At 51.2% G+C, this 26,800-nt stretch overlaps 1 protein-coding gene across 1 annotated transcript in view; it reads left to right on the top strand.

Moving 5' to 3' along the window:
• The window catches only part of MYO18B (myosin XVIIIB), a 330,944-nt gene that overhangs the window by 88,520 nt on the left and 215,624 nt on the right, over positions 1 to 26,800 (top strand). Inside the window, exons 13-14 of the mRNA XM_082204380.1 lie at positions 19,542 to 19,715; positions 25,962 to 26,052. Of these exons, the coding sequence (XP_082060506.1) occupies positions 19,542 to 19,715; positions 25,962 to 26,052 (265 nt within the window). The remainder of the gene's footprint in view (positions 1 to 19,541; positions 19,716 to 25,961; positions 26,053 to 26,800) is intronic.

Here is a 26,800-nt window from a genome sequence, read left to right as displayed (position 1 = left end):
GGAAATTGGCGTTCCAATTTAGCATCTTGCATTATTCCTTGGAAGGTGGGAACGGACTCTTCAGGCATGTATAGATATATGCCATCTCCCGAACACTTTATTGTGGCATTTAATTTGCAAAGTAAGTCTCTGCCAAGGAGGTTTACTGGGCTGCTAGTTAAGAGTAAGGTGTGTTCCGCCAGCAAGGGACTGACCTTAGCTGGGTGGAAGAGCGGACAAGTGTGGGGTATCCCGTCCAGCCCCATGACCTTTCTGGTCTCTGATCCAGGTTCCAGGTGGCTATTTGCTAAAGTTGAATACGTGGCTCCTGTATCTAGTAAATGTTCATAGGGATGCCTGTCTATTTCAATCATGCAAATGGGGTCTTCCGGTGATAGCGCAAGGACGGGGCAGATGGCTTGGGTTTGGTCGGGATCCCCTCTTAATTGTCAATAAGGCTTAATTGTCAATAAGGGATGGATGTTTGGGTGGGCTTGGGAATTTGTTAGATTTTGATGAATTTGTAATTTTTGCAGTTTTATTTGTATTGTTTTATTGCTTTCTGGGTTGTTTTTGTTTTGTTTTATTGTTTTAAGGTTTTATTGTTTTAGGCTGCGAAAGAATAACATTAATTGCCATCAATGGAGGCCACTATGAGGCCTGGGATTGCTACCGTGGAGGGGCGAGGGAGGTATGGCGGTGGGGGCAGATGTTATAGGCGAAGGGGATCGAGATATGGATACGCTCGTACCCTTTCCAATCTGCCCCATCCCGAGGGACGAGGGTAGGGTGAGCAAGGATTACTCACCTCCGTCACTGGTGCTGTGCAATGCCAGGTCTATAGGCAATAAAACCGCCACCCTGCGAGATTTCTTTATCTCGCAGGGGGTCAACCTGGCTTGTGTGACAGAGACCTGGGTGCACAAAGGGGCAACAGTTACCTTACGAGAGATGGCGCCCCCGGGTTTTTCCGTCCTCCACCAGTCACGGACTGTGGGCCGGGGGGGGGAGGGGTGGCATTATTAATCCGGGAAGATTGTCCTTTCAGGGCTCTACCATCGCCATCGATCCCCGGCATTGAATGTGTTGGCCTAGTGTGGGGCTCCGAGGAGAACTTGGTTGTCTGGCTGGTGTACCGGCCACCTAGCGCACCAGCAGCCACCCTGTTAGGCCTATTGGAGGCAGTGGCCGGCTGGGCCTTGGAGTTCCCTAACCTATTGGTATTGGGGGACTTTAACATCCATGCTGATGCCACTCCCTCCTCACAGGCTCTGGACCTGGTGTCTTCCATGGCGACACTAGGGCTCTCCCAGTTTGTTTCGATTTAGTATAATCAGGTCTTTAACGTCCCTTGTGGGACAGCCAAATTTAAATAACAATTTGACACTTAGCTGTGAGGCATTTGCGAGCTTTTTTGCGGAGAAGGTCTTGTTGCTCCGCCATGACCTCCCTGCCAATTTGGATACAATAAAGGAACTGGAGGCCCCTCGACTGTCCTCGGGTCCAGTATTGGACCACTTCGACCGGATATCCCTAGCCGATGTGGACAGACTCCTCCGAGCTAGAAAGCCCACCACCTGTCCTCTCGACCTGTGCCCGTCTTGGCTGATTAGAGCCTGTCCAGACGAGGTGTGGGCCCCCCTGGGGGATATCATCAATTTGTCCCTTGGCACGGGGACATTCCCAGGGGAACTGAAGGAGGCAGTGGTGCGCCCGCTCTTAAAGAAAACATCATTAGATCCTTTAGATCTATCCAATTACCGCCCGGTTTCGAATCTTCCGTTCCTGGGTAAGGTGATTGAGAGAGCGGTTGCCGAACAGCTTGGTGGGTTTCTGGATGAAACATCGGCTTTGGATCCATTCCAGTCCGGCTTCCGCGCTGGTCATGGGACCGAGACGGCTCTGGTCGCCCTAACAGATGATCTTCGTAGACAGCTGGATCGAGGCGGGTCGGGGCTGCTGATTCTTCTAGATCTATCAGCAGCTTTCGACATGGTCGATCACGAACTTCTGGACCACCGCCTTGCCGACATGGGGATCCAGGGCACAGTCCTTCAATGGCTGTGCTCGTTTCTCTCTGGTCGGGGACAGAGAGTGGCGCTTGGGGGGGAATTGTCACCGCGCCACTCCTTGGTGTGTGGAGTACCTCAGGGTGCGATACTCTCCCCGATGCTTTTCAACATCTTTATGCGCCCCCTCGCCCAGCTTGTTCGGAGTTTTGGGCTGGGCTGCCATCAGTATGCTGATGACACCCAACTCTATCTGTTGATGGATGGCCATCCTGACTCGGCCCCAGACACACTGACCAGATGTTTGGAAGCTGTGGCTGGATGGTTACGTGGGAGCCGGTTGAAGCTAAATCCTTCGAAGACAGAGGTCCTGTGGCTAGGACGGGGCAATATGGGATTGGGGGGGGCAACTCCCATCTCTTGCGGGGGCGCAATTAGTGCCAGCACCGTCTGTTAAGAGTTTGGGTGTAATCTTCGACGCCTCCCTTTCCATGGAGGCGCAGATTGCAGCTATAACAAAGGCGGCATTTTTCCATCTCCGCCAAGCTAAGCAGTTGGCTCCTTACCTCTCTCGCCCTGACCTAGCCACTGTGATCCACGCGACGGTCACCTCCAGATTGGATTACTGTAACTCACTCTACGTGGGGCTGCCCTTGAGACTGACCCAGAAACTCCAGCGGGTGCAGAATGCTGCAGCGAGACTCCTTACGAGGTCTTCGCTGCGAGATCACATTCACCCGGTGCTACACCAGCTGCCCTGGCTCCTGGTGGAGTACAGGATCAGATTTAAGGTGCTGGTTTTAACCTTTAAAGCCCTATACGGCCTAGGACCCTCGTACCTACGGGACCGCCTCTCCTGGTATGCCCCACAGAGAAACCTACGGTCTTCAAATAAAAACATCTTGAAGGTCCCAGGCCACAGAGAAGTTAGGCTGGCCTCAACTAGAGCCAGGGCTTTTTCGGCTGTGGCTCCGATCTGGTGGAACACTCTGTCACAAGAGACCAGGGCCCTGCGGGACTTGACATCTTTCCGCAGGGCCTGCAAGACAGAGCTGTTCCACCAGGCCTTTGGCCAGGGCACAGCCTGACTCCCTCCCTCGGCAATCTTCGCGGAGCTCTGGCCCAATGGTTGCCAGTGGCCTGAATTAATTAATTTTACAATGAATGATTTTAGAGTGTTGTTTATGTTATACTTTTATACTGTTTTATTGTTGTTAGCCGCCCTGAGCCCGGCTTCGGCTGGGGAGGGCGGGATATAAATAAATTTTTATTATTATTATTATTATTATTATTATTATTATTATTATTATTATGTCACGAGGAGGTGGTGGGTATTCTGGTGGGTGCATGGGTGGAGCAGTAGCGTTGGTCTGATGGGAGTTGGGTGGATTTAAGGTGGCCATTTGAGATCTCATGTTCTGTTGGGGCCGGTGATTCTGGGGTGGTGGGAGTGGAGGTGCTTGCAGACCATAGGATGCAGTAGGTTGGCCCCCATATCCCTGGGTTGTATTAGGACGGGTTGGGAAAGGGGCATAGCTGTTATTTCTCTCATAAGGAGACCTGAATTCCTGTCCTCCATAGGCTCCTGTGTTGAGGTATGGGCAGAACTTTTTATGTGCCCTTCTTCTTGGCAATTATAGCATCCTCCTGTAGTGGGGCCCCATGGTCTGAGTGCGCTAGGGGGTCCTCCTCCCTGGGACCCTCTTCCTCTCCCGGTGCCCCTACCCCAGTAGGGGTTGGGTTCCATGCTCAGGGCCAGCACATGTTCGCTCTCTTGCCTAGATTCTTTCCACTTTCTCTCATCCTGGGTGTTATAGACAGACTTGGCTATCGACTGAATCTCGCTTATACTTTTCCCTTCATAGCCAATTTGGAGGTTGAGAGCTTTTCTAATATCTGGGTTGGCTTGATCTTTGAAGAAGCCCTTTACAATGACTTCATGCTGGGAGTTCTCCGGGTCTATTCCTCCCCATGTTTTAATAGTGGATACAAGCCTGGTATGATAGTCCGAGGGATGTTTGTTTGGTCCTTGTAGGACGGATTGGACTTTGGTCCAATTGACAATGTAATGACCAGCAGCTTTATTCCGCCTAATATGGCCTTTTTGAACAAATTTAAACACCAGATCCCGTCAGTGGTGTTGTAGTCTCAAGTTGGCTCATTCTGTAAAACTTGGGTCATGAGTGCTTCTGCCCCTGCGGGCCGGTTTGCCTGATAGTCTGGGAGTTCTAGCGCCTCTCCCGCTTTGGTTGGAATGTCTGCTTTCTCAGCTTCATTAAAGAGGGTGTTTAGAAGTACATGAACGTCTGGCCAGGTGGGTTTGTGGGTTGAGAAGATGGCACTAACTTGATGGTGGCACTTGTCTGGGTCATCTCTCAAGGAGGGCATTTGGTTCGACCATGTGACTAGGTCTGCAGTATAATTGGGTTGGTGCGTGTATACCATTGGGGGGGTGTCCATTGGGCTCTAGAGGTGGGATCGGTAGAGCCCTTAAAGGCATCTGAACCACTGCTTGGCTAGAGGTTCCCAGTGGCTCTACTGGTTCTTCTAACTGAATGAGGTTCTCTGGCGTGGCGCCCTTTTTTGCCTTGGCTTGCTGGCGAGTGAGTATTTGGCTAGTGCCGCCCCCCGCTCCCCCCCTTGATTCCATGTCCGTATCTGAGTCATTATTTGGGGCAGATGGTGTTACCCCTTGGTAATAGAAGGGAATCAGGGTTTGTTCGATAAAATCATCTGTGGGGTGTCCCTCGTAGGGGGAGCAAGGGCTGTTTTCCGGGCTTTAGCAGGGGCAGCTGCAAAGAGGGGGCTCCACGAGGAGCCCAAGGTAATCCCCTAACAGCCTTGAAGGCGGTTAGGTATTCTAGCTGACGGGGCTTCTCTTCCATCAAGTGCTTTCTTAGATTGTTTAAACGGTCTTCATTAAAAGAACCCCCCAGCGGCCAGCGCAACTCAGGTTTCACGGAGGCTGTACCGGCAGACCAGGATTCTCTGCAGAGGTCCTCCAACTTCTGTCTGGACAATACTTTATGGCCTGGTATTGACTTCCAGTAGGTTAAGACAAATTCAAGGAGAGGAGACAGGGTCCCTCTGGGACTGGGTTGTCTTCCGTGAAGCCTTCCTTCCAGAGGAAGCCTGCTCATTTTTGGAAGCCTGGGTACCCATTTTCTTAGTTCCCGCGTGTCTGGGATAAAGAGGGGAGAAAGAAAAGGGGGTTGGTAAGGATTTCGGGTAACCTATACAGGGGTTTTTCTGATTCTTCTATCTTCCGTTGCCTAACAATTTAGTGGTTTTTTTTTTTTGAGCCCTAGCTATCTGGTTTCCTCCCCAGACCCTTGGCACTTGTCCTTTCCTTTTTCTTATTCCTCACTCTGCCAAATCCTGTTTCCTCAGTCTGCCAAATCCTGCCCAGTTCCTCCTAGGCTATCCCTCCTGGCAACCTCCTACCTATCATCACAAACTTGAGGAAAAGGGATGTTATGCAGTGTGGTGCCAGCTCAGGCGACCCCTGGATAGAGTTTTTGAACCGGAATATCCCCCTTGCTTTCAGAAGCGGGCTCACGCACGATACACGTGTTATGTGGCACGACTGGTGCAGCTGTGGTAAGGATAGAAAGATAGTCCCTTCCAGCCCCCTGGGCGGCTGGCTGGAAGATCGGAAAAAGAGCTCCAACCCCTTGCTTTCAATGAGATGCCCGTTGCGGTGAGGTGGGTGTTTAAGCCGGTCCTCTCCGTCTTACTTCCGGGCTCTTGATTGGTGCGGCTGGCTGGAGTGTTTAAGACAAAGAGATAGAGCTCAGAACCCCCGTTTTGGGTCAAGCAGTGGTCCTCTGTCTCTCTTACTAACCGGACCAAGAGGAAGGTAAGAAAGAACGGTAGATAAGAGGACAGAGAATTAAGTTGCCAGGAGATTACCACCCCCCTTCCCACCAGTGCACTGGATTTTAACTTATACTCACATGCCTTCAGCTGTGATCCCGGGATCGTTGAATAAGCCGGCCGGATCTCTCTTTGCTCCCCGGCTGAACCCCTTGAGGCTGGTCGATTACCGCCCTGAAGATGGCCAGGGGTCCAGAGGGATCTTCCCAGGCAAAACGGCCCGGTGCCGGCTGAAGACTTCAGGGCTCCCGGTCAGCAACACGGGAGAACCGCAGCCCCACATTGGGCACCAAACTGTTATGGAAAATCTAGGTGCGAGGCTGCTCTGCCACCTAGCTCGTTGGACTGAGTCTGCGGGTCCCTGTGGAACAAAAGGAGCGCAGCCAGAGACCGGAGCAATTTAGAGAAGATCCACGTTTATTGCGCAACAGGTTCAAAGTAAGATTGATGCAGTGTCAAGAACTTTTAAAACTTCCCACCTTTACCCCAGATACAGTTCAAAAGCGTCATCACTACATCATTGCTACATCATGATTACATCAGGAAAGGGGTGGGTTATACAGGATTAACATATGGGCAAAGGAGGGGGGAAACATGCAGAGCGGAGCATGTATTGAAAGGCACATTTTATGTACCGATGATTAGAGAACAATAGGGTCTTAGTTTATATAGTCTAGGGGCGCAGGGAGGAAAGGGGCACTTTTATTTCGGGGCTTGAGTTTTGTGTGGTGCTTGGTGCGACACAATGGAGGGGTTGGAGTGCCCTCGAGGTCATCGCCTCGAACCCTCCACAGGCTTTATGGGAATGGGAATGGATTACAAACATGACCCCCCCTTTCTGCTCCATAACAGTTGATCAAAGAGTTCACAATGATGTGTGAACAACTGACCTGTCACTGGCCAGTTTAAAGGACCCTAAGAAGGGAAAGTTGAGTGGTGGCAGTGACTTGTGGTTGAGCTTCCATGGCTGGCACTTAGAAGGCAGCCTGAGCAGGCACCCTGGTTCCCTGGGCACAGGCTCCTTGACCATGCTGAGGTGTTTTGCATTTCTATTTCAATGATCATGGATTTTTAAAATCTGCATCTTTACTAGTGATGGAAAGATGTGCTACTTTTGGTTCTTTCAGTTTCTCATTTTTCCAAACTTAAATTGTCTTCCACATTTCCACAGCAATTTGTGATTTTCTTTTTGGAAAATTCTTTTTGAAAAATTCATCAGAATGTTCACATTAATGTTTCCCAATAAACACATTTTTGTATGCAGTTTTGACTAATACTATACAGTTTTGCAAGCAATTTCCCCAAATACAAGGCACATTTGTGTATTACTTTCACAAATATATTCATTTCTATACACATTTTCCCCCTAATATTTGCATTTTTGTTGTTGTAAATGTTGGTTGGCTGGAGAACTGCATCACAAAGTTTGGATATGTGTAAATTTTGGTTGTCTTGAAATGTGAGCTGAGCTGACTTTCTCCTTGATCTATACATATAAATTAGCACATGAAAATTGTTTGCAATTCTGTGTCCTCTTTTTTTGTGTGTGTGGGTGTGTGTAAAGATTAAAAGAAGTCCGAAGAGCACCGGTAAGCGCGTCTGTCAGAGCTGCTACCAGGTCCCAGCTCACATAGGACCACGCCACACAGCGTCCACTTTAAAAGAGTCTTTATTGAGTTACAGGTTTCATTTCCGAACTGCAGCGTGCAGCTCTACACCTTCTGCCCTAGGTCGGCGAAGACCCATCTGAGTCCCCGCCTCTTGCACACCAGCTTAATACCCTAGCCTTGCTCCACCTCCTTCGCCTCTCCCTACGTCTCTGGGTCCTTCTGCCCCCCTGGGACTCCTCCCTTCTACTCTCCTCTGACGCTGACCCCCCTGATCCTTCCGCTTCCTTTCGGCGGGCTTTGGGACCTGGCTCACTCTCCGGGCTGCTTACTGCTCCAGCTTCCGCTGCATTTGAACTTGGCGCGCGCGCCCAACTCTCTACTTTCCTCTTGACCGTTGCCTCGCTCTCTGAGGAGGGCGTGACCACCCCTGACTCGTGCCCTCCCTCCTGCTGACGGCCTCCGGAACCCGATGCCTGGCTGCCTTCCTCCCTGCTGCTCTCAGTCTTGAGCGTGGGTCCCGACTTCCAGCTGCTGCTCTCTGAATCTCCTCTGTTCCCTTCCTCCTGGGGTGTCCCCCCGGATCCCCCCCTTGCTCTGCTCACTGGGGCTCCCTTTTGGGAGTCCTCTGACTCACTGCTTAGGCTTGGAGATCTCGGTTCGTCATCATCACTCATTCTCCCTTCGGCTTCCTCCCCCTCGCTCTCTGTTTCCACCCTTCTCTGCGTCTCTGCTTCTGAACCCCTGACATCCATCCCCCCCTCGAAGCCCCCCCTTCCCCCCTCCCCGCTGTCAGGTGTGGGTGCTGGGCGCTCCATCATCATGGGAGGGAATGCTGGATACAGGTCGCTCCCCGTGGGTGGCCGCCAACTGAAGACCTCCGAGTCTTCCCCCTCGCGGTCGTCGACGTTGACTTGTTGCTCTTCCATCTCTGTACCGCCGTGCTCGAACCCGAGGTCCTCCCCGAACACGTCCATGTCAGTCTCTGCGTCGGTCGCTCGACCTGGCCTCTCCAGCCACTTCCTGCGCCATTGCTCCTCTGGTCGATCGTCCCACCAATACGAGTTGCCTGATGCCGAACCTGCCGGTGAACCTTCTGGGGAACGGGTGCTCCGTGCGGGTTCCCCTTCTGAGTCGAATCCATGGAACGTGCTGGAAGAAAGTGTGGGTGTGAACAACCAGTCGTCGAAGAAGCTCGCTGGCATGGGTTTGTGTGGGAAGAGGGCATGAAACTCGTCCTTGAGCAGGGGTTCCTCCAAAGCGTAGTCTGGTACCCAGCTATTGGCACTGGCCCGGGTGCCCTCTCTGGCTAAGAGGTATTCGACTCCCTCTTCCCCCCATCTGGAGTCCAAAATCTCCGTGACCTCGTTGATGTGGTCCTGGTGCTTCACCTCCCGCGTCTCCGTCCGTTCCCGGAGCGGACTTGGCGCCGTCCCTGGCTCCTGGAACCTGTGAGGTGCCTTGTAGGGAGTGAGCACCGACCTGTGGAACACCGGATGCATTCTGGAACCCTCCGGCAGCGCCAGTCGGAAGGCTACCGGGTTGATCTGCGCTTCGACTTGGTACGGACCGATCTGCTTGTGCCCCAACTTCTTCTTGGCAAGTGACCTGGTCGGCACTGCGTGGGCTGCCAACCAGACCCAGTCTCCCACTTGGATCACTTCGCCAACCCGCCTGTGCTTGTCAGCTTGCACCTTGTAGGCGTGCTTAGCTAGCTCCAGCTGCCGTCTGAGTTGATCGTGGACCGCCTGCAGCTCTGACGCGAACGCGTCCGCCGTCTGTGGTTCTCCTTCCCCCACTCTCTCCAGTCCCGGGAAGGTTCTGGGATTCCTCCCATTGTTGGCAAAGAACGGCGTCACTCCTGTGGACACGTGCTTCGTGTTGTTGTAAGCGAACTCGGCTAGCGGCAGGTAATCCACCCACGTCGCAGGCTGTTGATTGGCATAGCATCTCAGGTACTGCTGCATGATGGCATTGACCCTCTCTGCTTGCCCGTTGGTCTGCGGGTGTCTTGCTGATGCCAGATTGACCTTGACATTTAGAAAACCCATCAGCTTCTGCCAGAAAGACGAGATGAACTGGCGTCCGCGGTCGGACAGGATAGACCGTGGCAGGCCATGCACTTTGAACACGTGATCTATGAACAGTTTGGCGGTTTGTTCCGCCGTGGCCACCTTCGCACACGGAATGAAATGTGCCATCTTGGTGAACAAGTCCACCACCACTAGCACAGCTGTCTTGCCTCTCGAGCTGGGTAAATCCGTCACAAAGTCCAGGGCCACCCTCTCCCACGGTTCAAACGGTGTTTGCAGCGGTTCTAACAGTCCCGCCGGTGGTCTGTGTACCGGCTTGGCCCTCTGGCAGGTGTCGCACCTCGCGACGTAGTCCGCGACCTCTCCTCTCAGCCTGGGCCACCAGAAGTCTCTCGCGACTAATTCCATCGTTTTCTCTGTGCCAAAGTGACCGGCCGTGGGTGCGTCGTGCAACTGTTGCAGTACCTTGGCGCGAAGGTCGTCTCCTGGTACATAGACAGCCCCTTTGCGTAGGAGCAAGCCGTCCCGCACCTGGAACTCGTCCGTGGTAGCCGTGCCTCTGAGCAGTTCCGCCATCTTGTCTTGCGCGAATGAGTCGTCCCGCAATGCACGTCGCACCGCATCCAGGTCTACTGTAGCTGAGGCACACGCCCACGCCGTCGGTGCGAAGATGTGCATGGCCGCCGCTGGCGTCACCTCTTCTAGGTATTGCGGTTTTCGGGACAGTGCATCCGCCATGATGTTGGTGTCGCCTGGGACGTACTCTATTCGGAAATTGAAGTCAGCAAAGAACTCCGCCCAACGTATCTGCCTCTGGTTCAGGAACTGAGCCGTGCGCCAGTGCTCCAGATTCTTGTGGTCCGTGCAGACCTGCACCGTGTGCTTGGCGCCGATTAGGAAGTGCCTCCACGCCTTGAAAGCTGCATGAATGGCCAGCAACTCCCTGTCCCAGATGGTGTAGTTCTGCTCCGACTTGCTGAGCTTTCTGGAGTAGAACGCTCCCGGCCGCCACACCCCCTGCGGGTCTCGCTGCAGCAGGACAGCTCCCACGGCTCTGTCTGACGCGTCTGTCTCTACCCTCAACGGTTTACTGGGGTCGATATGCAGCAGTTGCTTCTCCGATGCGAAGAGATGCTTGAGCGCTTGAAAGGACTGTTCCGCCTGCTCCGTCCAGATGAATTTCTTTTTTTTGGAGCTGAGCGTGTCCGTAATTGCTGCCGTCTGCATCGCGAACCCCTTGATAAACTTGCGATAGAAGTTGGCGAAGCCGACAAACCGCTGGACCTCCTTCCGGTTGCGCGGGCTCTTCCAATCCAATACCGCACGAACCTTGGTGCTGTCCATGGCTATCCCCTTGTCCGACAACTTGTATCCCAGGAAATCTACCTCCGTCGTGTCGAACTGGCACTTCTCCAGCTTGGCGTACAGTCTATGTTGTTGCAACCTGCTGAGCACCTCCCTCACGTCTCGGTCGTGAGCTTGCTGCGAGTCAGAGAAAATCAGGATGTCATCCAGGAAGCAGACGCATGTCTTGTAGAGGAGTCCCTCCAACACGTGATGCATAAAAGCTTGAAAACAGTGAGAGCCATTTTGTAATCCAAAGGGCATAACTCTGTATTCGTAGGTGCCCAGCGGTGTGAACATGGCCGTCTTCCACTCATCGCCCTCCCGCATGCGGATGAGATTGTACGCCCCTCGCAGGTCCAACTTGGTGAACACGCGTCCCTTGCGCACCGTCGCGAGGAGGTCGTCAATCCTGGGCATGGGGTAATCAGACGGTTTGGTCATCTGGTTCAAAAGGCGGTAGTCCACAACTAGTCTTTTTTGGGGCGTGTCTTTCTTTTTCACGAAGAAAACGGGACTGCCCCCCACTGCCTTGGACTCTCTGATGAAGCCACGCTCCAGATTATGCTCGATGAACTGTTTGAGTTCCTGCATTTCATCTTCAGACATGGAGTATAGCCGCCCCTTCGGCAGCGTCGCCCCCGGTAGGAGGTCAATCTTGCAGTCATATGGCCGGTGAGGGGGTAGCTTGTCCGCCTCCTTCTCGCAGAAGACCTCCAAAAAGCTCGCGTATTTGTGGGGGACCGCTTGCAACGTTCCCAACTGCAGTTGTGATTCCTCCTCCTCTCCCTCCCGTCGGGGCAGGATGCAGTGTTCTGCGCAATAAGAGGAGCCGAAGATCAGTTGTCTCTGGTACCAAGCCAGTGTCGGACTGTGCCTGTCCAGCCAACTCATGCCCAACACAATGGGCGTGTCCGACAGTTGGGTGACATTAAAACTGATGACTTCCCTGTGGTTGCCAAGGCGCATCACCATCGGTGGCGTCTGCTTCACCACCTGCCCCCCTAGCAACTCTCTGCCATCCACTGTGACGACTTGCAGGGGCAGAGTGGCAGGCAATAGCTGTATAGCGTGCTGCTCCACAAAGCTCTGCGCTATAAAGTCTGCGTTGCTTCCAGAATCCACAGAAAGCGGCACTTCGATAGTGACGCCGTCGGGTAGCTGGAGAGATGCTGTGAGCTGCACTACTGGTTTGGGTGGGAGGGGATCCGTGGGTTGCAATATCGCTGGGGACTGCTTCACAGATGCGTCTGGCTGGGCCCCAGTGCCTCCGTCTCCAGCCAGACATCGTCGTTTCCCTGCTGTGGTTCTCCTTGCTGCGTTGCTGCAGTCACCATTGCTGAGGCTGCAGTGTGCTTGTGGAACCTCCGGGGACACTCCTTCGCCAAATGGCCTGGATCCTCGCAGATGTAACACTTCCTGTTCCCTCTAGGAGGCTTCGCTTTCACTGCTACCGGTGCTAGGGCTCTGGCTGCTGACTGAGCCCTTGCACCTCCAACCTCCATCGGTTCCCCTCCCCCTCCTGGCGGAGGTGTGGATTGCGCACGCGCTGCTTCCCTCGGAACGAAAGAGAAACTTCTCGCTGCTTCGCGCCCTCCACGTCCTTCATCTCTGCACCATGGACGTTCTTCCAGCCTCACCCCCACAGTCAGCGCCCTTTGGACCACCTCCTGCGTGCTTCGGGGCCTCTCCCCCCTTGCAATTTCATCCTTAACCGCAGAACTTAGACCCTCCCAGAAGAGGTCTCTGACAGGGGGCGAATCCCGATCCCATTCTAAAGCACTGACCAGCGCAAAAAATCGGGCGTGATACTGCCGGACGCTCGCCCTCCCTTGTTTTAGTCCATGAATCTCCCGTCTGGCAAGATCCACATCAATAGTAGACAAAAAACACGCATCCATCGCTTTGATAAAGGCATCTGCATTCTGAAGCGCCGGATCTTTATCCCTCCACAAATTGCGCAGCCAGGCTTTGGCATCCCCATGCAAATGGGACAATATGAACCCCACCTTCTCTTCCTCATCTCTAAAGTCTTTTGCCAGCAGTTGCAGTGCGCACATTACGTCTGCTCTAAAATTAGGGTACTGTTGCAAAGTCCCATCGAAGTGAGCCACAAGCCCTCCTGCTCTCCGTGCCAATCCCACGCCCTCCGGTCTGGGTCCCGGTTGCCCTTGCTTAACAAGCATTTCAAACCTGGCGTGTAGGTCTCTGTAGGCGGCTGTAGTCTCCTCCTCCCGTTTCTTGGAAGCCAATACCTCTGAGGACAACTGGGTCACTGCCTCTTGCAGCGCGGAGATCCTCTGTTCTTCCGTCATCTTGCTAACCTTTGTGAGCTTGCTTACAGACACCCCTCTTCCTCCCCTAGCGGCTTCTGCTCCCGCTGCGAGGTTTCAGGTTTCTGAAGCTTTGGTGAGATGGGTCTTACTGTCAGAGCTGCTACCAGGTCCCAGCTCACATAGGACCACGCCACACAGCGTCCACTTTAAAAGAGTCTTTATTGAGTTACAGGTTTCATTTCCGAACTGCAGCGTGCAGCTCTACACCTTCTGCCCTAGGTCGGCGAAGACCCATCTGAGTCCCCGCCTCTTGCACACCAGCTTAATACCCTAGCCTTGCTCCACCTCCTTCGCCTCTCCCTACGTCTCTGGGTCCTTCTGCCCCCCTGGGACTCCTCCCTTCTACTCTCCTCTGACGCTGACCCCCCTGATCCTTCCGCTTCCTTTCGGCGGGCTTTGGGACCTGGCTCACTCTCCGGGCTGCTTACTGCTCCAGCTTCCGCTGCATTTGAACTTGGCGCGCGCGCCCAACTCTCTACTTTCCTCTTGACCGTTGCCTCGCTCTCTGAGGAGGGCGTGACCACCCCTGACTCGTGCCCTCCCTCCTGCTGACGGCCTCCGGAACCCGATGCCTGGCTGCCTTCCTCCCTGCTGCTCTCAGTCTTGAGCGTGGGTCCCGACTTCCAGCTGCTGCTCTCTGAATCTCCTCTGTTCCCTTCCTCCTGGGGTGTCCCCCCGGATCCCCCCCTTGCTCTGCTCACTGGGGCTCCCTTTTGGGAGTCCTCTGACTCACTGCTTAGGCTTGGAGATCTCGGTTCGTCATCATCACTCATTCTCCCTTCGGCTTCCTCCCCCTCGCTCTCTGTTTCCACCCTTCTCTGCGTCTCTGCTTCTGAACCCCTGACAGCGTCTTACCTCGGCGCCATGTTGGCTCCTCCTCGCCCTAATGAAGAAAAAAAGTGGTACAGAAGTCAACATGAGGAACGTGCCCCTCTAGGCGCAAGATCCTTAGGTTGAAGGCTAAATCCCTGTTTATGCAACCAAATAGGAGGCCAGTTCCGTGTGCATGCAGGTGGAGATGGGGACCTAGGGAGAAGCTTTAACGTGGAAGTGCATGGAAGCCTCTGCGTGGATCAGGGCCTGGCTTCAGCTCCTCTATAAGCTCCCTGGTCTGACTGCCTTCATTGCTGGAGCAACACCACCTGTCTAGCTCCACGCTCCAGCCTACTAGGACAGTAGCTGGCATTAAGAGCCCAGTGGTTTGAACATGTTCCAGTAAGGATTGTTGGAGTCAAGGAGCCTGCTGCTCCTGCTTGCATTGTTTGCCAGCCCCACCTACCCTGCACCCTTGCCAAACTCCCCATCCCGCTTGCCAACCCCCAATTTGCACTTCACCCAATGCCCCCATCCATAGCTACGGGGGGCTAGCTGGTTTTTTGTTTTCTTTTTTGCCCCAGAGGAACACCATTGAGGCTCCCAACCTGTGTGTACGCAAATGTTTGTGGAGGGGGTGCCAAACTGGGTTTTTGACCCAGGTGAAATGAAGCATAGTTTCACCCCTGCCCCCATCTCCTCATGCCTCCTTTAATGCCCCATATCCCTGTTGGAATATTCTAGAAAGAATAGAAAGAACTTGGTCTTAAACAGGTTGCTAGGCAATAGAAAAATCTACCCAGCAACAGGAGCCTTTATAAAGGGCATGTGATCAATAAGGGTCAGAGTGTCAAGTGTCAGTATGTAAATGAACATGAGTCAGCATTAGGTCTCTGGCTGGATGGCTGGAAGAGGAAAGGATTACGTATGTTATTTTATATTTGGATTTGACCAGTGTAATTTGTTGTAAATAATAAAGATACTCAATTAAAACAAAACTCTGTTGCAAGTCTATTAAAAGAAGAAAACCCAAGAGCTGATGCTGCACACACATCAACAATCCCCACAGCTCCTTCAAGTCCCCCATATGTTCACAGTTCCTCTCTCTCTTTCCCTGCATTGTTCAAAAGTCTGCTGTTGTTTAAGAATTGCCTTCTTTTTAGCTCCCCTGCCCTGAGTTCATGCAAATCCAGGACTGTGATGCAAATCCTTCCACAGATGAAAGACTTATGTTTTTATGCATAAAGGAGGACATACTTAAACTATCATGGTTTTCCCCCTCCAAAAAAAGAATGAAAGGAATCTGAGGAATGAAAGGAATTGGAATTGTAGGGTTTGAGGTTTTTGTTTTGCCTTGTTTAGCTAGAGACTGCTAGTCCTGAGAAAAGGGGATTGACCATTTCAGACAGTTTGTCGGGTCAGCATGTGGGTGGCTCTTTCCCTTCTTGTCTTTTTTTCATCATGTCATAAGACTTAACCCAGTGAGAGACCTTGCTCCTTGCTCCATTGCCTTTCTATCCAGCTTCCAAGTTGCATATGTAGGACCTGGTTTCCTGCCAGCTTGTGGGTTCTGCAACTTATCAGTCTGAAGCTTTGCAGACTGGCTCATTCTGCAATTTGACTCTCTATTGATCCTTTTTGGGAAACATGAAGTTGAAGTGATTATCCCAGGGGATAAACGATTTCCTTGGAAATATATTCACCCAGTTGGTTTTGTGGGGGTGTGGCTGGGTGGCTGTAGCCTCATTCTTTCCAGGATTGGCTGCTCCTTGCAGGAGGCCTTCAGGGCAATCCCACAAAGAGTCTTTCCAAAGGGGAGAGCAGTGGGCAGAGCTGGAGGCAGGGGAGTGGGCTCTTATTTTGTAGGTGCCCTTTCAAAGCCACCAGCAAATGCTGTGCTGCATTTCAGCGCATGGAAATATGACTCCTGCAGGGCAAAATCAAAGGCGGCGCTCAGAGGTGAAATGAAATCTAATTGCTACCATCAGTTTAATTCTGCTCTCTGTCTCGTTTATGAATGGCTGCCATCAAACTGCAGCTAATTACCGCCAGCACTTTGTACGTGAACAGCCATTCATTTTCAGACCTGATTCGTTTCCTTCTCTCCCCCTCTCTTTAAAAAAAGTCTGCCTCATGAACTTGCTTTGCTTTTCTTTTCCTCTGGCTACCGTGCTCTATTTCTTTGGCCACTCTTAACGGAAACACAGCCCACCCAGGATACATCAACACTACAAACTTGATCCCCTTAGCCACATAGGCCCATGTGCAGAACTGGCCTTGTTACAGGGGACACTTAAAACATGTACAGTGGTACCTCGGTTTAAGAACAGCCCTGTTTACGAACTATTTGTTTTGCAAACTCCGCAAAACCAGAAGTAGTGTCTCAGTTTGCGAACTTTACCTTGGTCTAAGAACGGAATCTGAACAGTAGAAGGGCCCTCCTGGGCGGCGGAAGGCCTCATTAGGGAAAGCGTCCCTTGGTTCAAGAATGGTTTCAGTTTAAGAATGGACTTCCAGAATGGATTAAGTTCATAAACTGAGGTACCACTGTACCGCTGTGAGTAATCGATTTCTTAGTGTGGCAGCACCCACCCTAGGGAACTCCTTGCCTCTTGACACCAGGCAGGCATCTTCATTGTGCTCTTCAGCACCTGCTAAAAGCAGTTTTGTTTCAACAAGCTTACATGGATATGTAGAATGCTGACATGTGTTTTTAATCTGTTGTTGGTTTATATTTGATCTTAAATATGATTTGAATGTTTTCAGTAGCTGTTCTTAACTGTTATTGATTTTGCTGTTTTATTCTTTTTGCAAACCACTTGGACATTTTTTCTTCTTACAATTGGGTGGTGTATATATAAATGATATTGTCAGGGGTTCAGAAGCAGAGACGCAGAGAAGGGTGGAAACAGAGAGCGAGGGGGAGGAAGCCGAAGGGAGAATGAGTGATGATGACGACCCGAGATCTCCAAGCCTAAGCAGTGAGTCAGAGGACTCCCAAAAGGGAGCCCCAGTGAGCAGAGCAAGGGGGGGATCCGGGGGGACACCCCAGGAGGAAGGGAACAGAGGAGATTCAGAGAGCAGCAGCTGGAAGTCGGGACCCACGCTCATAACTGAGGGCGGCAGCAGCTGGAAGTCGGGACCCACGCTCAAGACTGAGAGCAGCAGGGAGGAAGGTAGCCAGGCATCGGGTTCCGGAGGCTGTCAGCAGGAGGGAGGGCACGAGTCAGGGGTGGTCACGCCCTCCTCAGAGAGCGAGGCAACGGTTAAGAGGAAAGTAGAGAGTTGGGCGCGCGCGCCAAGTTCAAATGCAGCGGAAGCTGGAGCTAGCTAAGCACGCCTACAAGGTGCAAGCTGACAAGCACAGGCGGGTTGGCGAAGTGATCCAAGTGGGAGACTGGGTCTGGTTGGCAGCCCACGCAGTGCCGACCAGGTCACTTGCCAAGAAGAAGTTGGGGCACAAGCAGATCGGTCCGTACCAAGTCGAAGCGCAGATCAACCCGGTAGCCTTCCGACTGGCGCTGCCGGAGGGTTCCAGAATGCATCCGGTGTTCCACAGGTCGGTGCTCACTCCCTACAAGGCACCTCACAGGTTCCAGGAGCCAGGGACGGCGCCAAGTCCGCTCCGGGAACGGACGGAGACGCGGGAGGTGAAGCACCAGGACCACATCAACGAGGTCACGGAGATTTTGGACTCCAGATGGGGGGAAGAGGGAGTCGAATACCTCTTAGCCAGAGAGGGCACCCGGGCCAGCGCCAATAGCTGGGTACCAGACTACGCTTTGGAGGAACCCCTGCTCAAGGACGAGTTTCATGCCCTCTTCCCACACAAACCCATGCCAGCGAGCTTCTTCGACGACTGGTTGTTCACACCCACACTTTCTTCCAGCACGTTCCATGGATTCGACTCAGAAGGGGAACCCGCACGGAGCACCCGTTCCCCAGAAGGTTCACCGGCAGGTTCGGCATCAGGCAACTCGTATTGGTGGGACGATCGACCAGAGGAGCAATGGCGCAGGAAGTGGCTGGAGATGCCAGGTCGAGCGACCGACGCAGAGACTGACATGGACGTGTTCGGGGAGGACCTCGGGTTCGAGCACGGCGGTACAGAGATGGAAGAGCAACAAGTCAACGTCGACGACCGCGAGGGGGAAGACTCGGAGGTCTTCAGTTGGCGGCCACCCACGGGGAGCGACCTGTATCCAGCATTCCCTCCCATGATGATGGAGCGCCCAGCACCCACACCTGACAGCGGGGAGGGGGGAAGGGGGGGCTTCGAGGGGGGGATGGATGTCAGGGGTTCAGAAGCAGAGACGCAGAGAAGGGTGGAAACAGAGAGCGAGGGGGAGGAAGCCGAAGGGAGAATGAGTGATGATGACGACCCGAGATCTCCAAGCCTAAGCAGTGAGTCAGAGGACTCCCAAAAGGGAGCCCCAGTGAGCAGAGCAAGGGGGGGATCCGGGGGGACACCCCAGGAGGAAGGGAACAGAGGAGATTCAGAGAGCAGCAGCTGGAAGTCGGGACCCACGCTCATAACTGAGGGCGGCAGCAGCTGGAAGTCGGGACCCACGCTCAAGACTGAGAGCAGCAGGGAGGAAGGTAGCCAGGCATCGGGTTCCGGAGGCTGTCAGCAGGAGGGAGGGCACGAGTCAGGGGTGGTCACGCCCTCCTCAGAGAGCGAGGCAACGGTTAAGAGGAAAGTAGAGAGTTGGGCGCGCGCGCCAAGTTCAAATGCAGCGGAAGCTGGAGCAGTAAGCAGCCCGGAGAGTGAGCCAGGTCCTAAAGCCCGCCGCAAGGAGGCAGAAGGATCAGGGGGGTCAGCGTCAGAGGAGAGTAGAAGGGAGGAGGCCCAGGGGGGCAGAAGGACCCAGAGACGTAGGGAGAGGCGAAGGAGGTGGAGCAAGGCTAGGGTATTAAGCTGGTGTGCAAGAGGCGGGGACTCAGACGGGTCTTCGCCGACCTAGAGCAGAAGGTGTAGAGCTGCACGCTGCAGTTCGGAAATGAAACCTGTAACTCAATAAAGACTCTTTTAAAGTGGACGCTGTGTGGCGTGGTCCTATGTGAGCTGGGACCTGGTAGCAGCTCTGACAGATATGAAATAAATAGAATCATAGAATTGTAGAGTTGGAAGGGACCCCGAGGGTCATCCAGTCCAACCCCCAGCAATGCAGGAATCTCAGCTAAAGCATCCATGGCAGATGGCCATCATCCAACATCATGAACAACTCTCACTGTCAGAAAGTTCTTCCTGATGTTTAGTCGGAATCTCCTTTCTTGAAACCTGAAGCCATTGTTTTGAGTCCTACCCTCAGGAGCAGTAGAAAACAAGCTTGTTCGCTTCTTCCATGTGACACCCTTGAGATATTTGAAGATGGCTATCATATGTGAATTATATCAATATCATATTGTAAATTACAAATAAATAATTTGTCATTCACAACTCACAGAATTCACAAATTTAAGCATTAAAAGTGAGCCAGAAGGAGTCGTCATGGAAAACAAAGGCTTCCTGAGCATATGCCCCTTCCTCTCCTTTCTGTTCAGTTGGCAGGAAGCAGTTCATGCAGTTTGAGTGGGCCAACAAGGCAGCGGAAGTCCTTGGCTGCGATTTTGAGGAGCTCACAACAGCCGTCTTCAAGCACCACCTCCAGAGGATTATTGAGCAGGTCACGTCTGGAGCCGGAGGACAGCTCAGCCAGGACCAAGGCTGGTCGGATGGTAAGGGCCTTTCCTCATGCAAAGTTAGCAGGGGAAAGAGAGGCTCCGTTTTGACAATTCCCCTCCCTCCATCAACCTTGGGTTGAATATGCATGTTTGAATCCATCTTGGGAACAACTCAAACAGGTACAGATAGTTTCCCCCCCTACCCTCGGCCCATCTAGTGCAGCATCCTGTTTTCACAGTGGCCAGTCTACAAGCAGGACATGAGTGCAGTAGCAGCACTCTCCCTGCTCATGATTCCCATACTGGAAGCAATGTGTTGATGGTAAACTTATTTTCCATGAACTTGTCTAAACCACTTTCAATTAGCGGAATTAGGCTACAACCAGGTAGAGGACCCCAAGGAGGAGGCCTTGTATAGCAAAGGCCCAGTGTCTACCAATGTGAGCACTCTATATTTACCATCTGACACCATAGAACACCTGGGCAGCGGTCGTTAAATAAAAGTCTTTATTGAGTTACAGTCTCCATTCTCGAGCTGCTGCGTGCAACCCTACGTCTTATGCTTAGATCGGCGAAGCTCCGTCTGAGTCTCCACCCCTTGCGCACCAACTTAATATCCTAGCCCTGCTCCACCTTTTCCGCCTGACAGTTCTCCTCTGGGTCCCTCTGCCCCCCTGGGTCTCTTCCTTCCGGGATTCTTCTGACGCTGACCCCCCGGACCCTTCTGTCTCCTTGCGCCGGGCTTTAGGACCTGGCTCCCTTTCCGGGCTGCCTACTGCGCCACCTTCCTGTGCATTTGAACTTGGCGCGCGCGCCCAACCTTCCACTTTCCGTCTAACCGTCACTTCGCTCCCCGATGAAGGTGTGGCCACTCCTGACTCGTGCCCTCCCTCCTGTTGCGAGCTGCCAGCGCTTGCTCCCTGGCGCTCTTCCTCTTTCCTACTCTCTGGCGGTGACGTTGGTCCCGATCTCCAACTGCTCCCCTCTGAGTCCCCTCTGGTTCTTTCTTCCTGGGGTGTCCCCCTAGTCTCCCCCCTTGCCCTGGCCACTGGTGCTCCTTTTTGTGAATCTTCTGATTCACTGGAAAGGCTCGGAGATCTCGGGTCGTCGTCATCACTCATCCTTTCGTCTGCCTCCTCCCCCTCGCTCTCTGTTTCCTCCCTTGCCCTCGCCTCTGCTCCTGAACCCCTGACAGTGGCCTTCATGGATTTCAAATCTGCTTTTGATTTAATACCGAGGGACAGGCTTTGGGGAAAGCTAAGCGCCGCAAATATAAACAAACGCTTACTGTATCTCATCCACAGTCTATATGAAAATACACGGATCCAGGTAAGGTGTGACTGTCAGGGCCACCTATCCAAGGAAATCCAAATCCATCAGGGGGTCAGGCAAGGGTGTGTCCTTGCGCCTACTCTATTTAACTTCTATATCAACTCATTAGTAGGAAATATGGAGAAAGAAAATGCCCACCCCCCCAAATTGGCTGGTACGCCCCTCCCGGTCCTTTTATATGTAGATGACACAGTTTTAATTTCTTTTTCTTGTGTTGGATTAAGAAAACTTTTGAGATCTTTTACTAAATACTGCAGCATCGAACAACTAACAATTAACTACAACAAATCCAAAGTCATGGTGTTCTCTAAAATAAGGAGGAGGCACAAATGGAGAATAGACAATCGCTTAATAGAACAAGTAGCAACCTTTAAATACCTGGGTGTAACCTTCCAGGAAAGGGGCTCCTGGCGCTTTCAGATTAATAATACTATTGCAAATGCAGAAAGATCTACCAAAGCGTTAATAAGATTCTTTTATGGGAAAGGGGGCCAACACATACCGGCAGCCTCCCAGGTCTTTGCTGCCAAAATACTATTACAATTGTTGTATGGATCCCAGATCTGCAGTTTTTAAAACCTTACTCTCTTAGAGGCATTCCAAACTAAGTTTTTCTGCTGCCTGCTGGGGATCCCCTCTTGCGTATCCAACATAGCGGTCCGTTTGGAGGTTGGGCAAATTCCTATTAGTACTCGGATATGGATATTGAAGATTCATTATTGGCTAAAGCTTATTTTCTTCCCGGTTGGGCTGGCACCTTTAACCTTATTAGATACCTACCAATCCAGATGGAAAGCTACATTGCTGGAAAAGGTTAAAGGCTTGGGGATCCCACAGCAGACCCTGATAGCGACAGGCTTCGAGAAAGCTAGGACTACAATTCGCCAGCGTATCTGGGACGTAGAATTACAATGCCACACGAGCGAAATGATCAAACATCCAGCAATAAGGGACCATGGGAGAGGTTTCTCTCCAGCTAACTATCTGTCAGGTCTTCAGGTACCCAAATACAGACGGTCTTTTACTCTCGCTAGATTCAACGTTCTCCCTTCTGCCTTACTTCAGGGCAGATTTGAGGGTAAACCATATACAGCACGGGTCTGCCCTTGTGGCTCGTTGGAAGTTGAAACTGCCCCACACGTACTATTACGTTGCCGTCTTTATGAGGATATACGTTTGACTTTTATTACACCTGTTTTGCAAAAGTCCAGGAAAGAATCGGAACACCATAGTTTAAAACTACTGCTAGAGGACAAGAATCCCAAGACTACATTAAATGTAGCTAAATTCTGTGTGTCTGCAATCAATCGCAGGAAGCAAGTGGTATCCCATAATGACCAAATCCCTAAAGGTTAACTACAGGGAGCACGCTAATAATTAATTTTAATTTTTATATTTAAATCCTTGTTATATTCATATTGTCCTTTGTATTTCTGATAATTTTTTAATTTTTTTATGATCTGTGATACTGTGTGTGTTGACACTGGTCGGTGACCGTATTAATAATAAATTCAAATTCACTTTCAAAGCTACCCAAGTTGGTGGCATCACTGTATCTTGTGGTAGTGAATCCCAAGGGTTAGCTATGTGCTCTGTAAAGAAGTGTTTCTGTTCTGAATCTCCCACCATTTAGCTTCACTAGATGACCCCTTTGGGTTCTGCTATTCAGAGAGAACAAGAAAAACTTTTTTTCTCCACTCTTTCTGCACAAGACATTGTTTGATACTCCCTGGGTTTTAGTTTTATGAGAAAGAAAAGCTTCTCTTTCACCGCACCATGCATAACATTACTAGCCTCTGACCTGTACCCTCTTGCTCTCCTTTTCTTTAGAATAAAAATACCCAGTTGGTATTTTATAAGAGTTTATCATTTTGCTTGCCCTTTTCTGAACCTTTTCCAACTTTGCAATGTCCTTTTTGAGGTGAGGCAGCCAGAGTTGCACACAATATTTCAAGTGTGTCCACACCATAGATTTGTATAACAGCATTATAGTAAAAGCAGTTTTGCCCTTAATCCCTTTGCATAGCATGGAATCCACCCTGTGAAACTGCCCTGCTCACCCGACCTCAGTAAGCAGAAAGAGGCAGCTGAGGCTCCCAGAGGCCGTTCTCAGCAAGGTCCTCCTTGGAGATTCCAAGCCCTGAGCCATGAGCAGATTCCCCACACTGAAGTCCAAGGAAGGGCTGTGGCTCAGGGACAGAGCACTTGCTGAGCACATGAAAGGTGCTAGGGTCAATCCCTGCCAGCTTCACCACATAGGATTGGGAAATACCTCTGTGCCTGGTGAGCCAATGATCTGGCTCAGTACAGGCAGCTTCCTGTGTTCCTATGGAGAATGATGGCCCACCAAATCCAATGCAGTCTGCTTTGGTTGATTTTTCCGAAAAAGAGGTGCCAGAACTCAACATGAATTGTTCTCTTATAATGGCAATGGCACCCACCGGAGAGGTGCCGGAATTAAGTTCTGGCCGGAAAAAAGCCCTGATTGACAGTAGCTGTCCTATGCCTGAGCTTAGGCCTGCTGACCAAGCACATTTCTTACCTGGAAGTTGCACCTGAGACCTTCTGTATGCAAAGCCAAGTGCTCTTTCACTGAGGTCTGGGTTCTTTCTGCGTATCACTTCTCTCTCTGCCTCTCTGTCACACACCTTATTGTTCTGCCTCTCTTAATTGTGGCACTCATGCAATGATTAGGTAAGTGTGGACACATTTGCAGGCAGTGATGCAGGAGGAGAGGAAGTGCTCACAACCCCGTGTCCAAGGACCACTCCCCCCCTCCCTACTAACTAGCACTCTGGGCCACAGCATGCAAAGCCACCTTGTCAGAGGCAAATTGCCTTCAATTTTTTGACTACAACAGGGGCAATCAGAGGTAACTTTTTTTTTTTGCACTTGAACACAAAACAATGAGATTGGTTATTTAAAAATAAAACCCTTTTGATTTTCAGCCCTTTTAAAAAAAGTTAGCTAAGCACAGCTGGCGTTCCAAACAGCTCTTTGAATTGTAAATCTGCCAGGTATTTGAAAGCAGGAAAAGCGGGTTGGAGAAGGAAGGCGTAACCAAGATATTAGCTGCCTACTGAGATCTGGGACAGGCAACAAGCTGTTTGCGGCCAGCTTTCTTGCTGTTTTTTGCCTTGACAACGCCCCCCCTGCTTTTCTGTAACTCTTTTCATCTACTGCCTCCCTCCCCCCACTGCTCCCTGCTTTTGTGCACTAAGTAACAACCAGTGTTTATTTGTGGCTGAAATTTGCTAAGGAATGGACCTGAAAACAATTTAGAAAAGGTGCCAGCTGTAGTTGGTTTCCTTAGCAACGGGCTCAGGTTCCAAGCATGTAAAACCCTCAAAGAGGCACCTGCTTCCCCTTCTTCCTTCCTTAAACTCTCCTCCAATCAGTATTTCAAAGTCCCCTACCCCAATTCAGGTTTTTTTGCACCAGGAAAAGATCTGCCCTCCCAAGAGGAACAGGAGCGACAGAGCCGCTCCTGGTGCTGAACCCTGCAGCTGTTGGCAACATTTAAGATCTCTCAGTGCATCTAAATAACATTCAGATCAGTTTGGAAAAGGGAAAACTGCAAAAGGACATGACAGAAGTTTATAAAATTATGCACAGGGTGGAAAGTGGAATATATGTATTTATAGAGTGAGGACTTTTTATCTCTCTCCCATTATACTAGAATGGGGAAGGAGGTAGTCACCAAATTAAATGGAATCAGAATGGAGGAAAGTCATTCTGCACACAGATAATGTTTGAAACTGTTTTTCCAAATGCAAACAACTTAGTGGAAGAAGACTGAACTTTATTGAACAAAATAGGCTTCTATACCCACATACAACAGTGCAAAACCTCCCCAAACAGACACAGTCAATGAACCCCCTTCTCATTTAACACACACACAAATAATCAATCCCCAACAAACATTTACCCAAGCAACCAACACATAGTACCAGACCACTAACCCAAATCCCTCCTTAGGCCTAAGAAACAACAGCAGAGTGGCTCTTCTGTCTGGTTTGCAATGCAGCAACCTTGACCCACATCCAGGCACACTGCATTTAGGTTCAAGCCCTGTTATTTATACCCAGCCCAGATAGGCAAGGCTTAATGCCTCAACCGCCTCCACCTATACTGATTAGTGTCATGTCTACATCCTTCCAGTCCCATGATCTGGGTAATCAAGTCCCAACTGGGCCCTCTTCAAGGGTAGAAGTGCTCCTGCAAGGACTTAAAGCAGCCTTAAATGAAGGGTTAATTGTGCAAGGCCACCAAGCCTCCTCATCCATCTTCCGTGTTTCCACTACAGGAACTCAGTGCCACAAGATGGATATGGACTTACATGGCTTTAAAACAAGCAGGGGGAGGTATGGGCCAATGGCAGTGGGCTGGGTTATTCCTTTCAAGCCTCTACCTGTCCATCATGATTTGGATTTTTAATTTTGATAGTTTGTGTCCCATGCTGATTCCCTGTTGAAAAGTTCCAACGTGATGCTGGTGGTTTGGGTGCAGGTTGTATTGGAGACTGTGTTCCCCTCTCCTCATTAGAATACGTCATGCATCTGATGGAGTGGCCTTCTGCATTACAGGGAGGAGTTGGACTAGTCCCTTCCAACGCTACAGTTCTATGATTCATGCCCTCCAGACATTTTGGATGACAGCTGCCATCAGTCGCAACATCAGACAGCCCTGCTGGCTGGTGTCCACAGGAGCTGTCACTCAAACATTTGGAGGGCACCAGGTTGGTGAAGACTGGCTTATGCCATAACAAATGGTTAGTTTTCTTCAGGTACAACAAACCTTTTGCTGTTTTTTTCCTGCAACAGACAGACACAGCAGTTGCCCTGGTTGGAAATTGCTTCTGGTTTGATCGCAAAGCTCTGAACTAACAGCATGTGGGGAGGACTGCTGAGCAGCCATGCCCAAAGGCACTGTCAGGAAAATTAAGCAATCTGTGTCTCTCTCCTTCAGCTCCCAAGATGACAGGTGTGGAGTGCGTGGAAGGGATGGCTGCGGGGCTCTATGAGGAGCTGTTTGCAGTTGTTGTGTCGCTCATCAACAGGTATGTTTGTCTTTGAATGCTGCAAACTCACTTTTGGAAAAGTAGGCCTTTCCTTGGCTAGATCACAAAGATGTGATGAGCTATAGGAAGAGCTGAGGGGTTGTTGCATCTTTCTGGGTTTTCCACTGCCCATGACACCTACATTTTAAAAAAGACTGCAGTTGAAAGTTGGAGAATAAATGAGAGGCGGGTGTTTGGTATGGAGGGAATGCCATTTGTGGAAGATGTTTGCAGCGGAAGAAAGATGTGAAAGGGCCATAGCTCTGGGGCAGAACACCCTCCTGGCATGCAGAAGGTCCCAGGTTCCATCTCTGACAGCATCTCCAGGGAGGACTGGGGAAGTCCCCTGTCTGATACTCTGGGAGCCACTGCCAGTCAGAGTAGACAACACTGAGCAAGGGGGACCAATGGTCTGACTCTGTCTAAGGCAACTTCCTGGGTTCCTGTGTGATCCTCCATCAGAGTGAGTGTCTTTAAATCATCTACAGATAGGTAGCCATGTTGGTCTGCCATAGTCAAAATAAAAAAATTCCTTCCAGTAGCACCTTAAAGACCAACTAAGTTAGTTCGTGGTATGAGCTTTCGTGTGCATGCACACCTCTTCAGATGCTTCTTCTTTATCTGAAGAAGTGTGCATGCACACGAAAGCTCATACCAAGAACTAACTTAGTTGGTCTTTAAGGTGCTACTGGAAGGAATTTTTTTATTTAAATCATCTGTCACTTTTGATGTCCAAACACGTTAGAGA

This window comes from Podarcis vaucheri, assembly GCF_965113315.1.
Source record: "Podarcis vaucheri genome assembly, chromosome: 16".
NCBI classification, from domain to species: domain Eukaryota; kingdom Metazoa; phylum Chordata; class Lepidosauria; order Squamata; family Lacertidae; genus Podarcis; species Podarcis vaucheri.
Note: the sequence above shows the minus strand (reverse complement) of the source record. Positions and strands in the feature narration are given on the sequence as shown.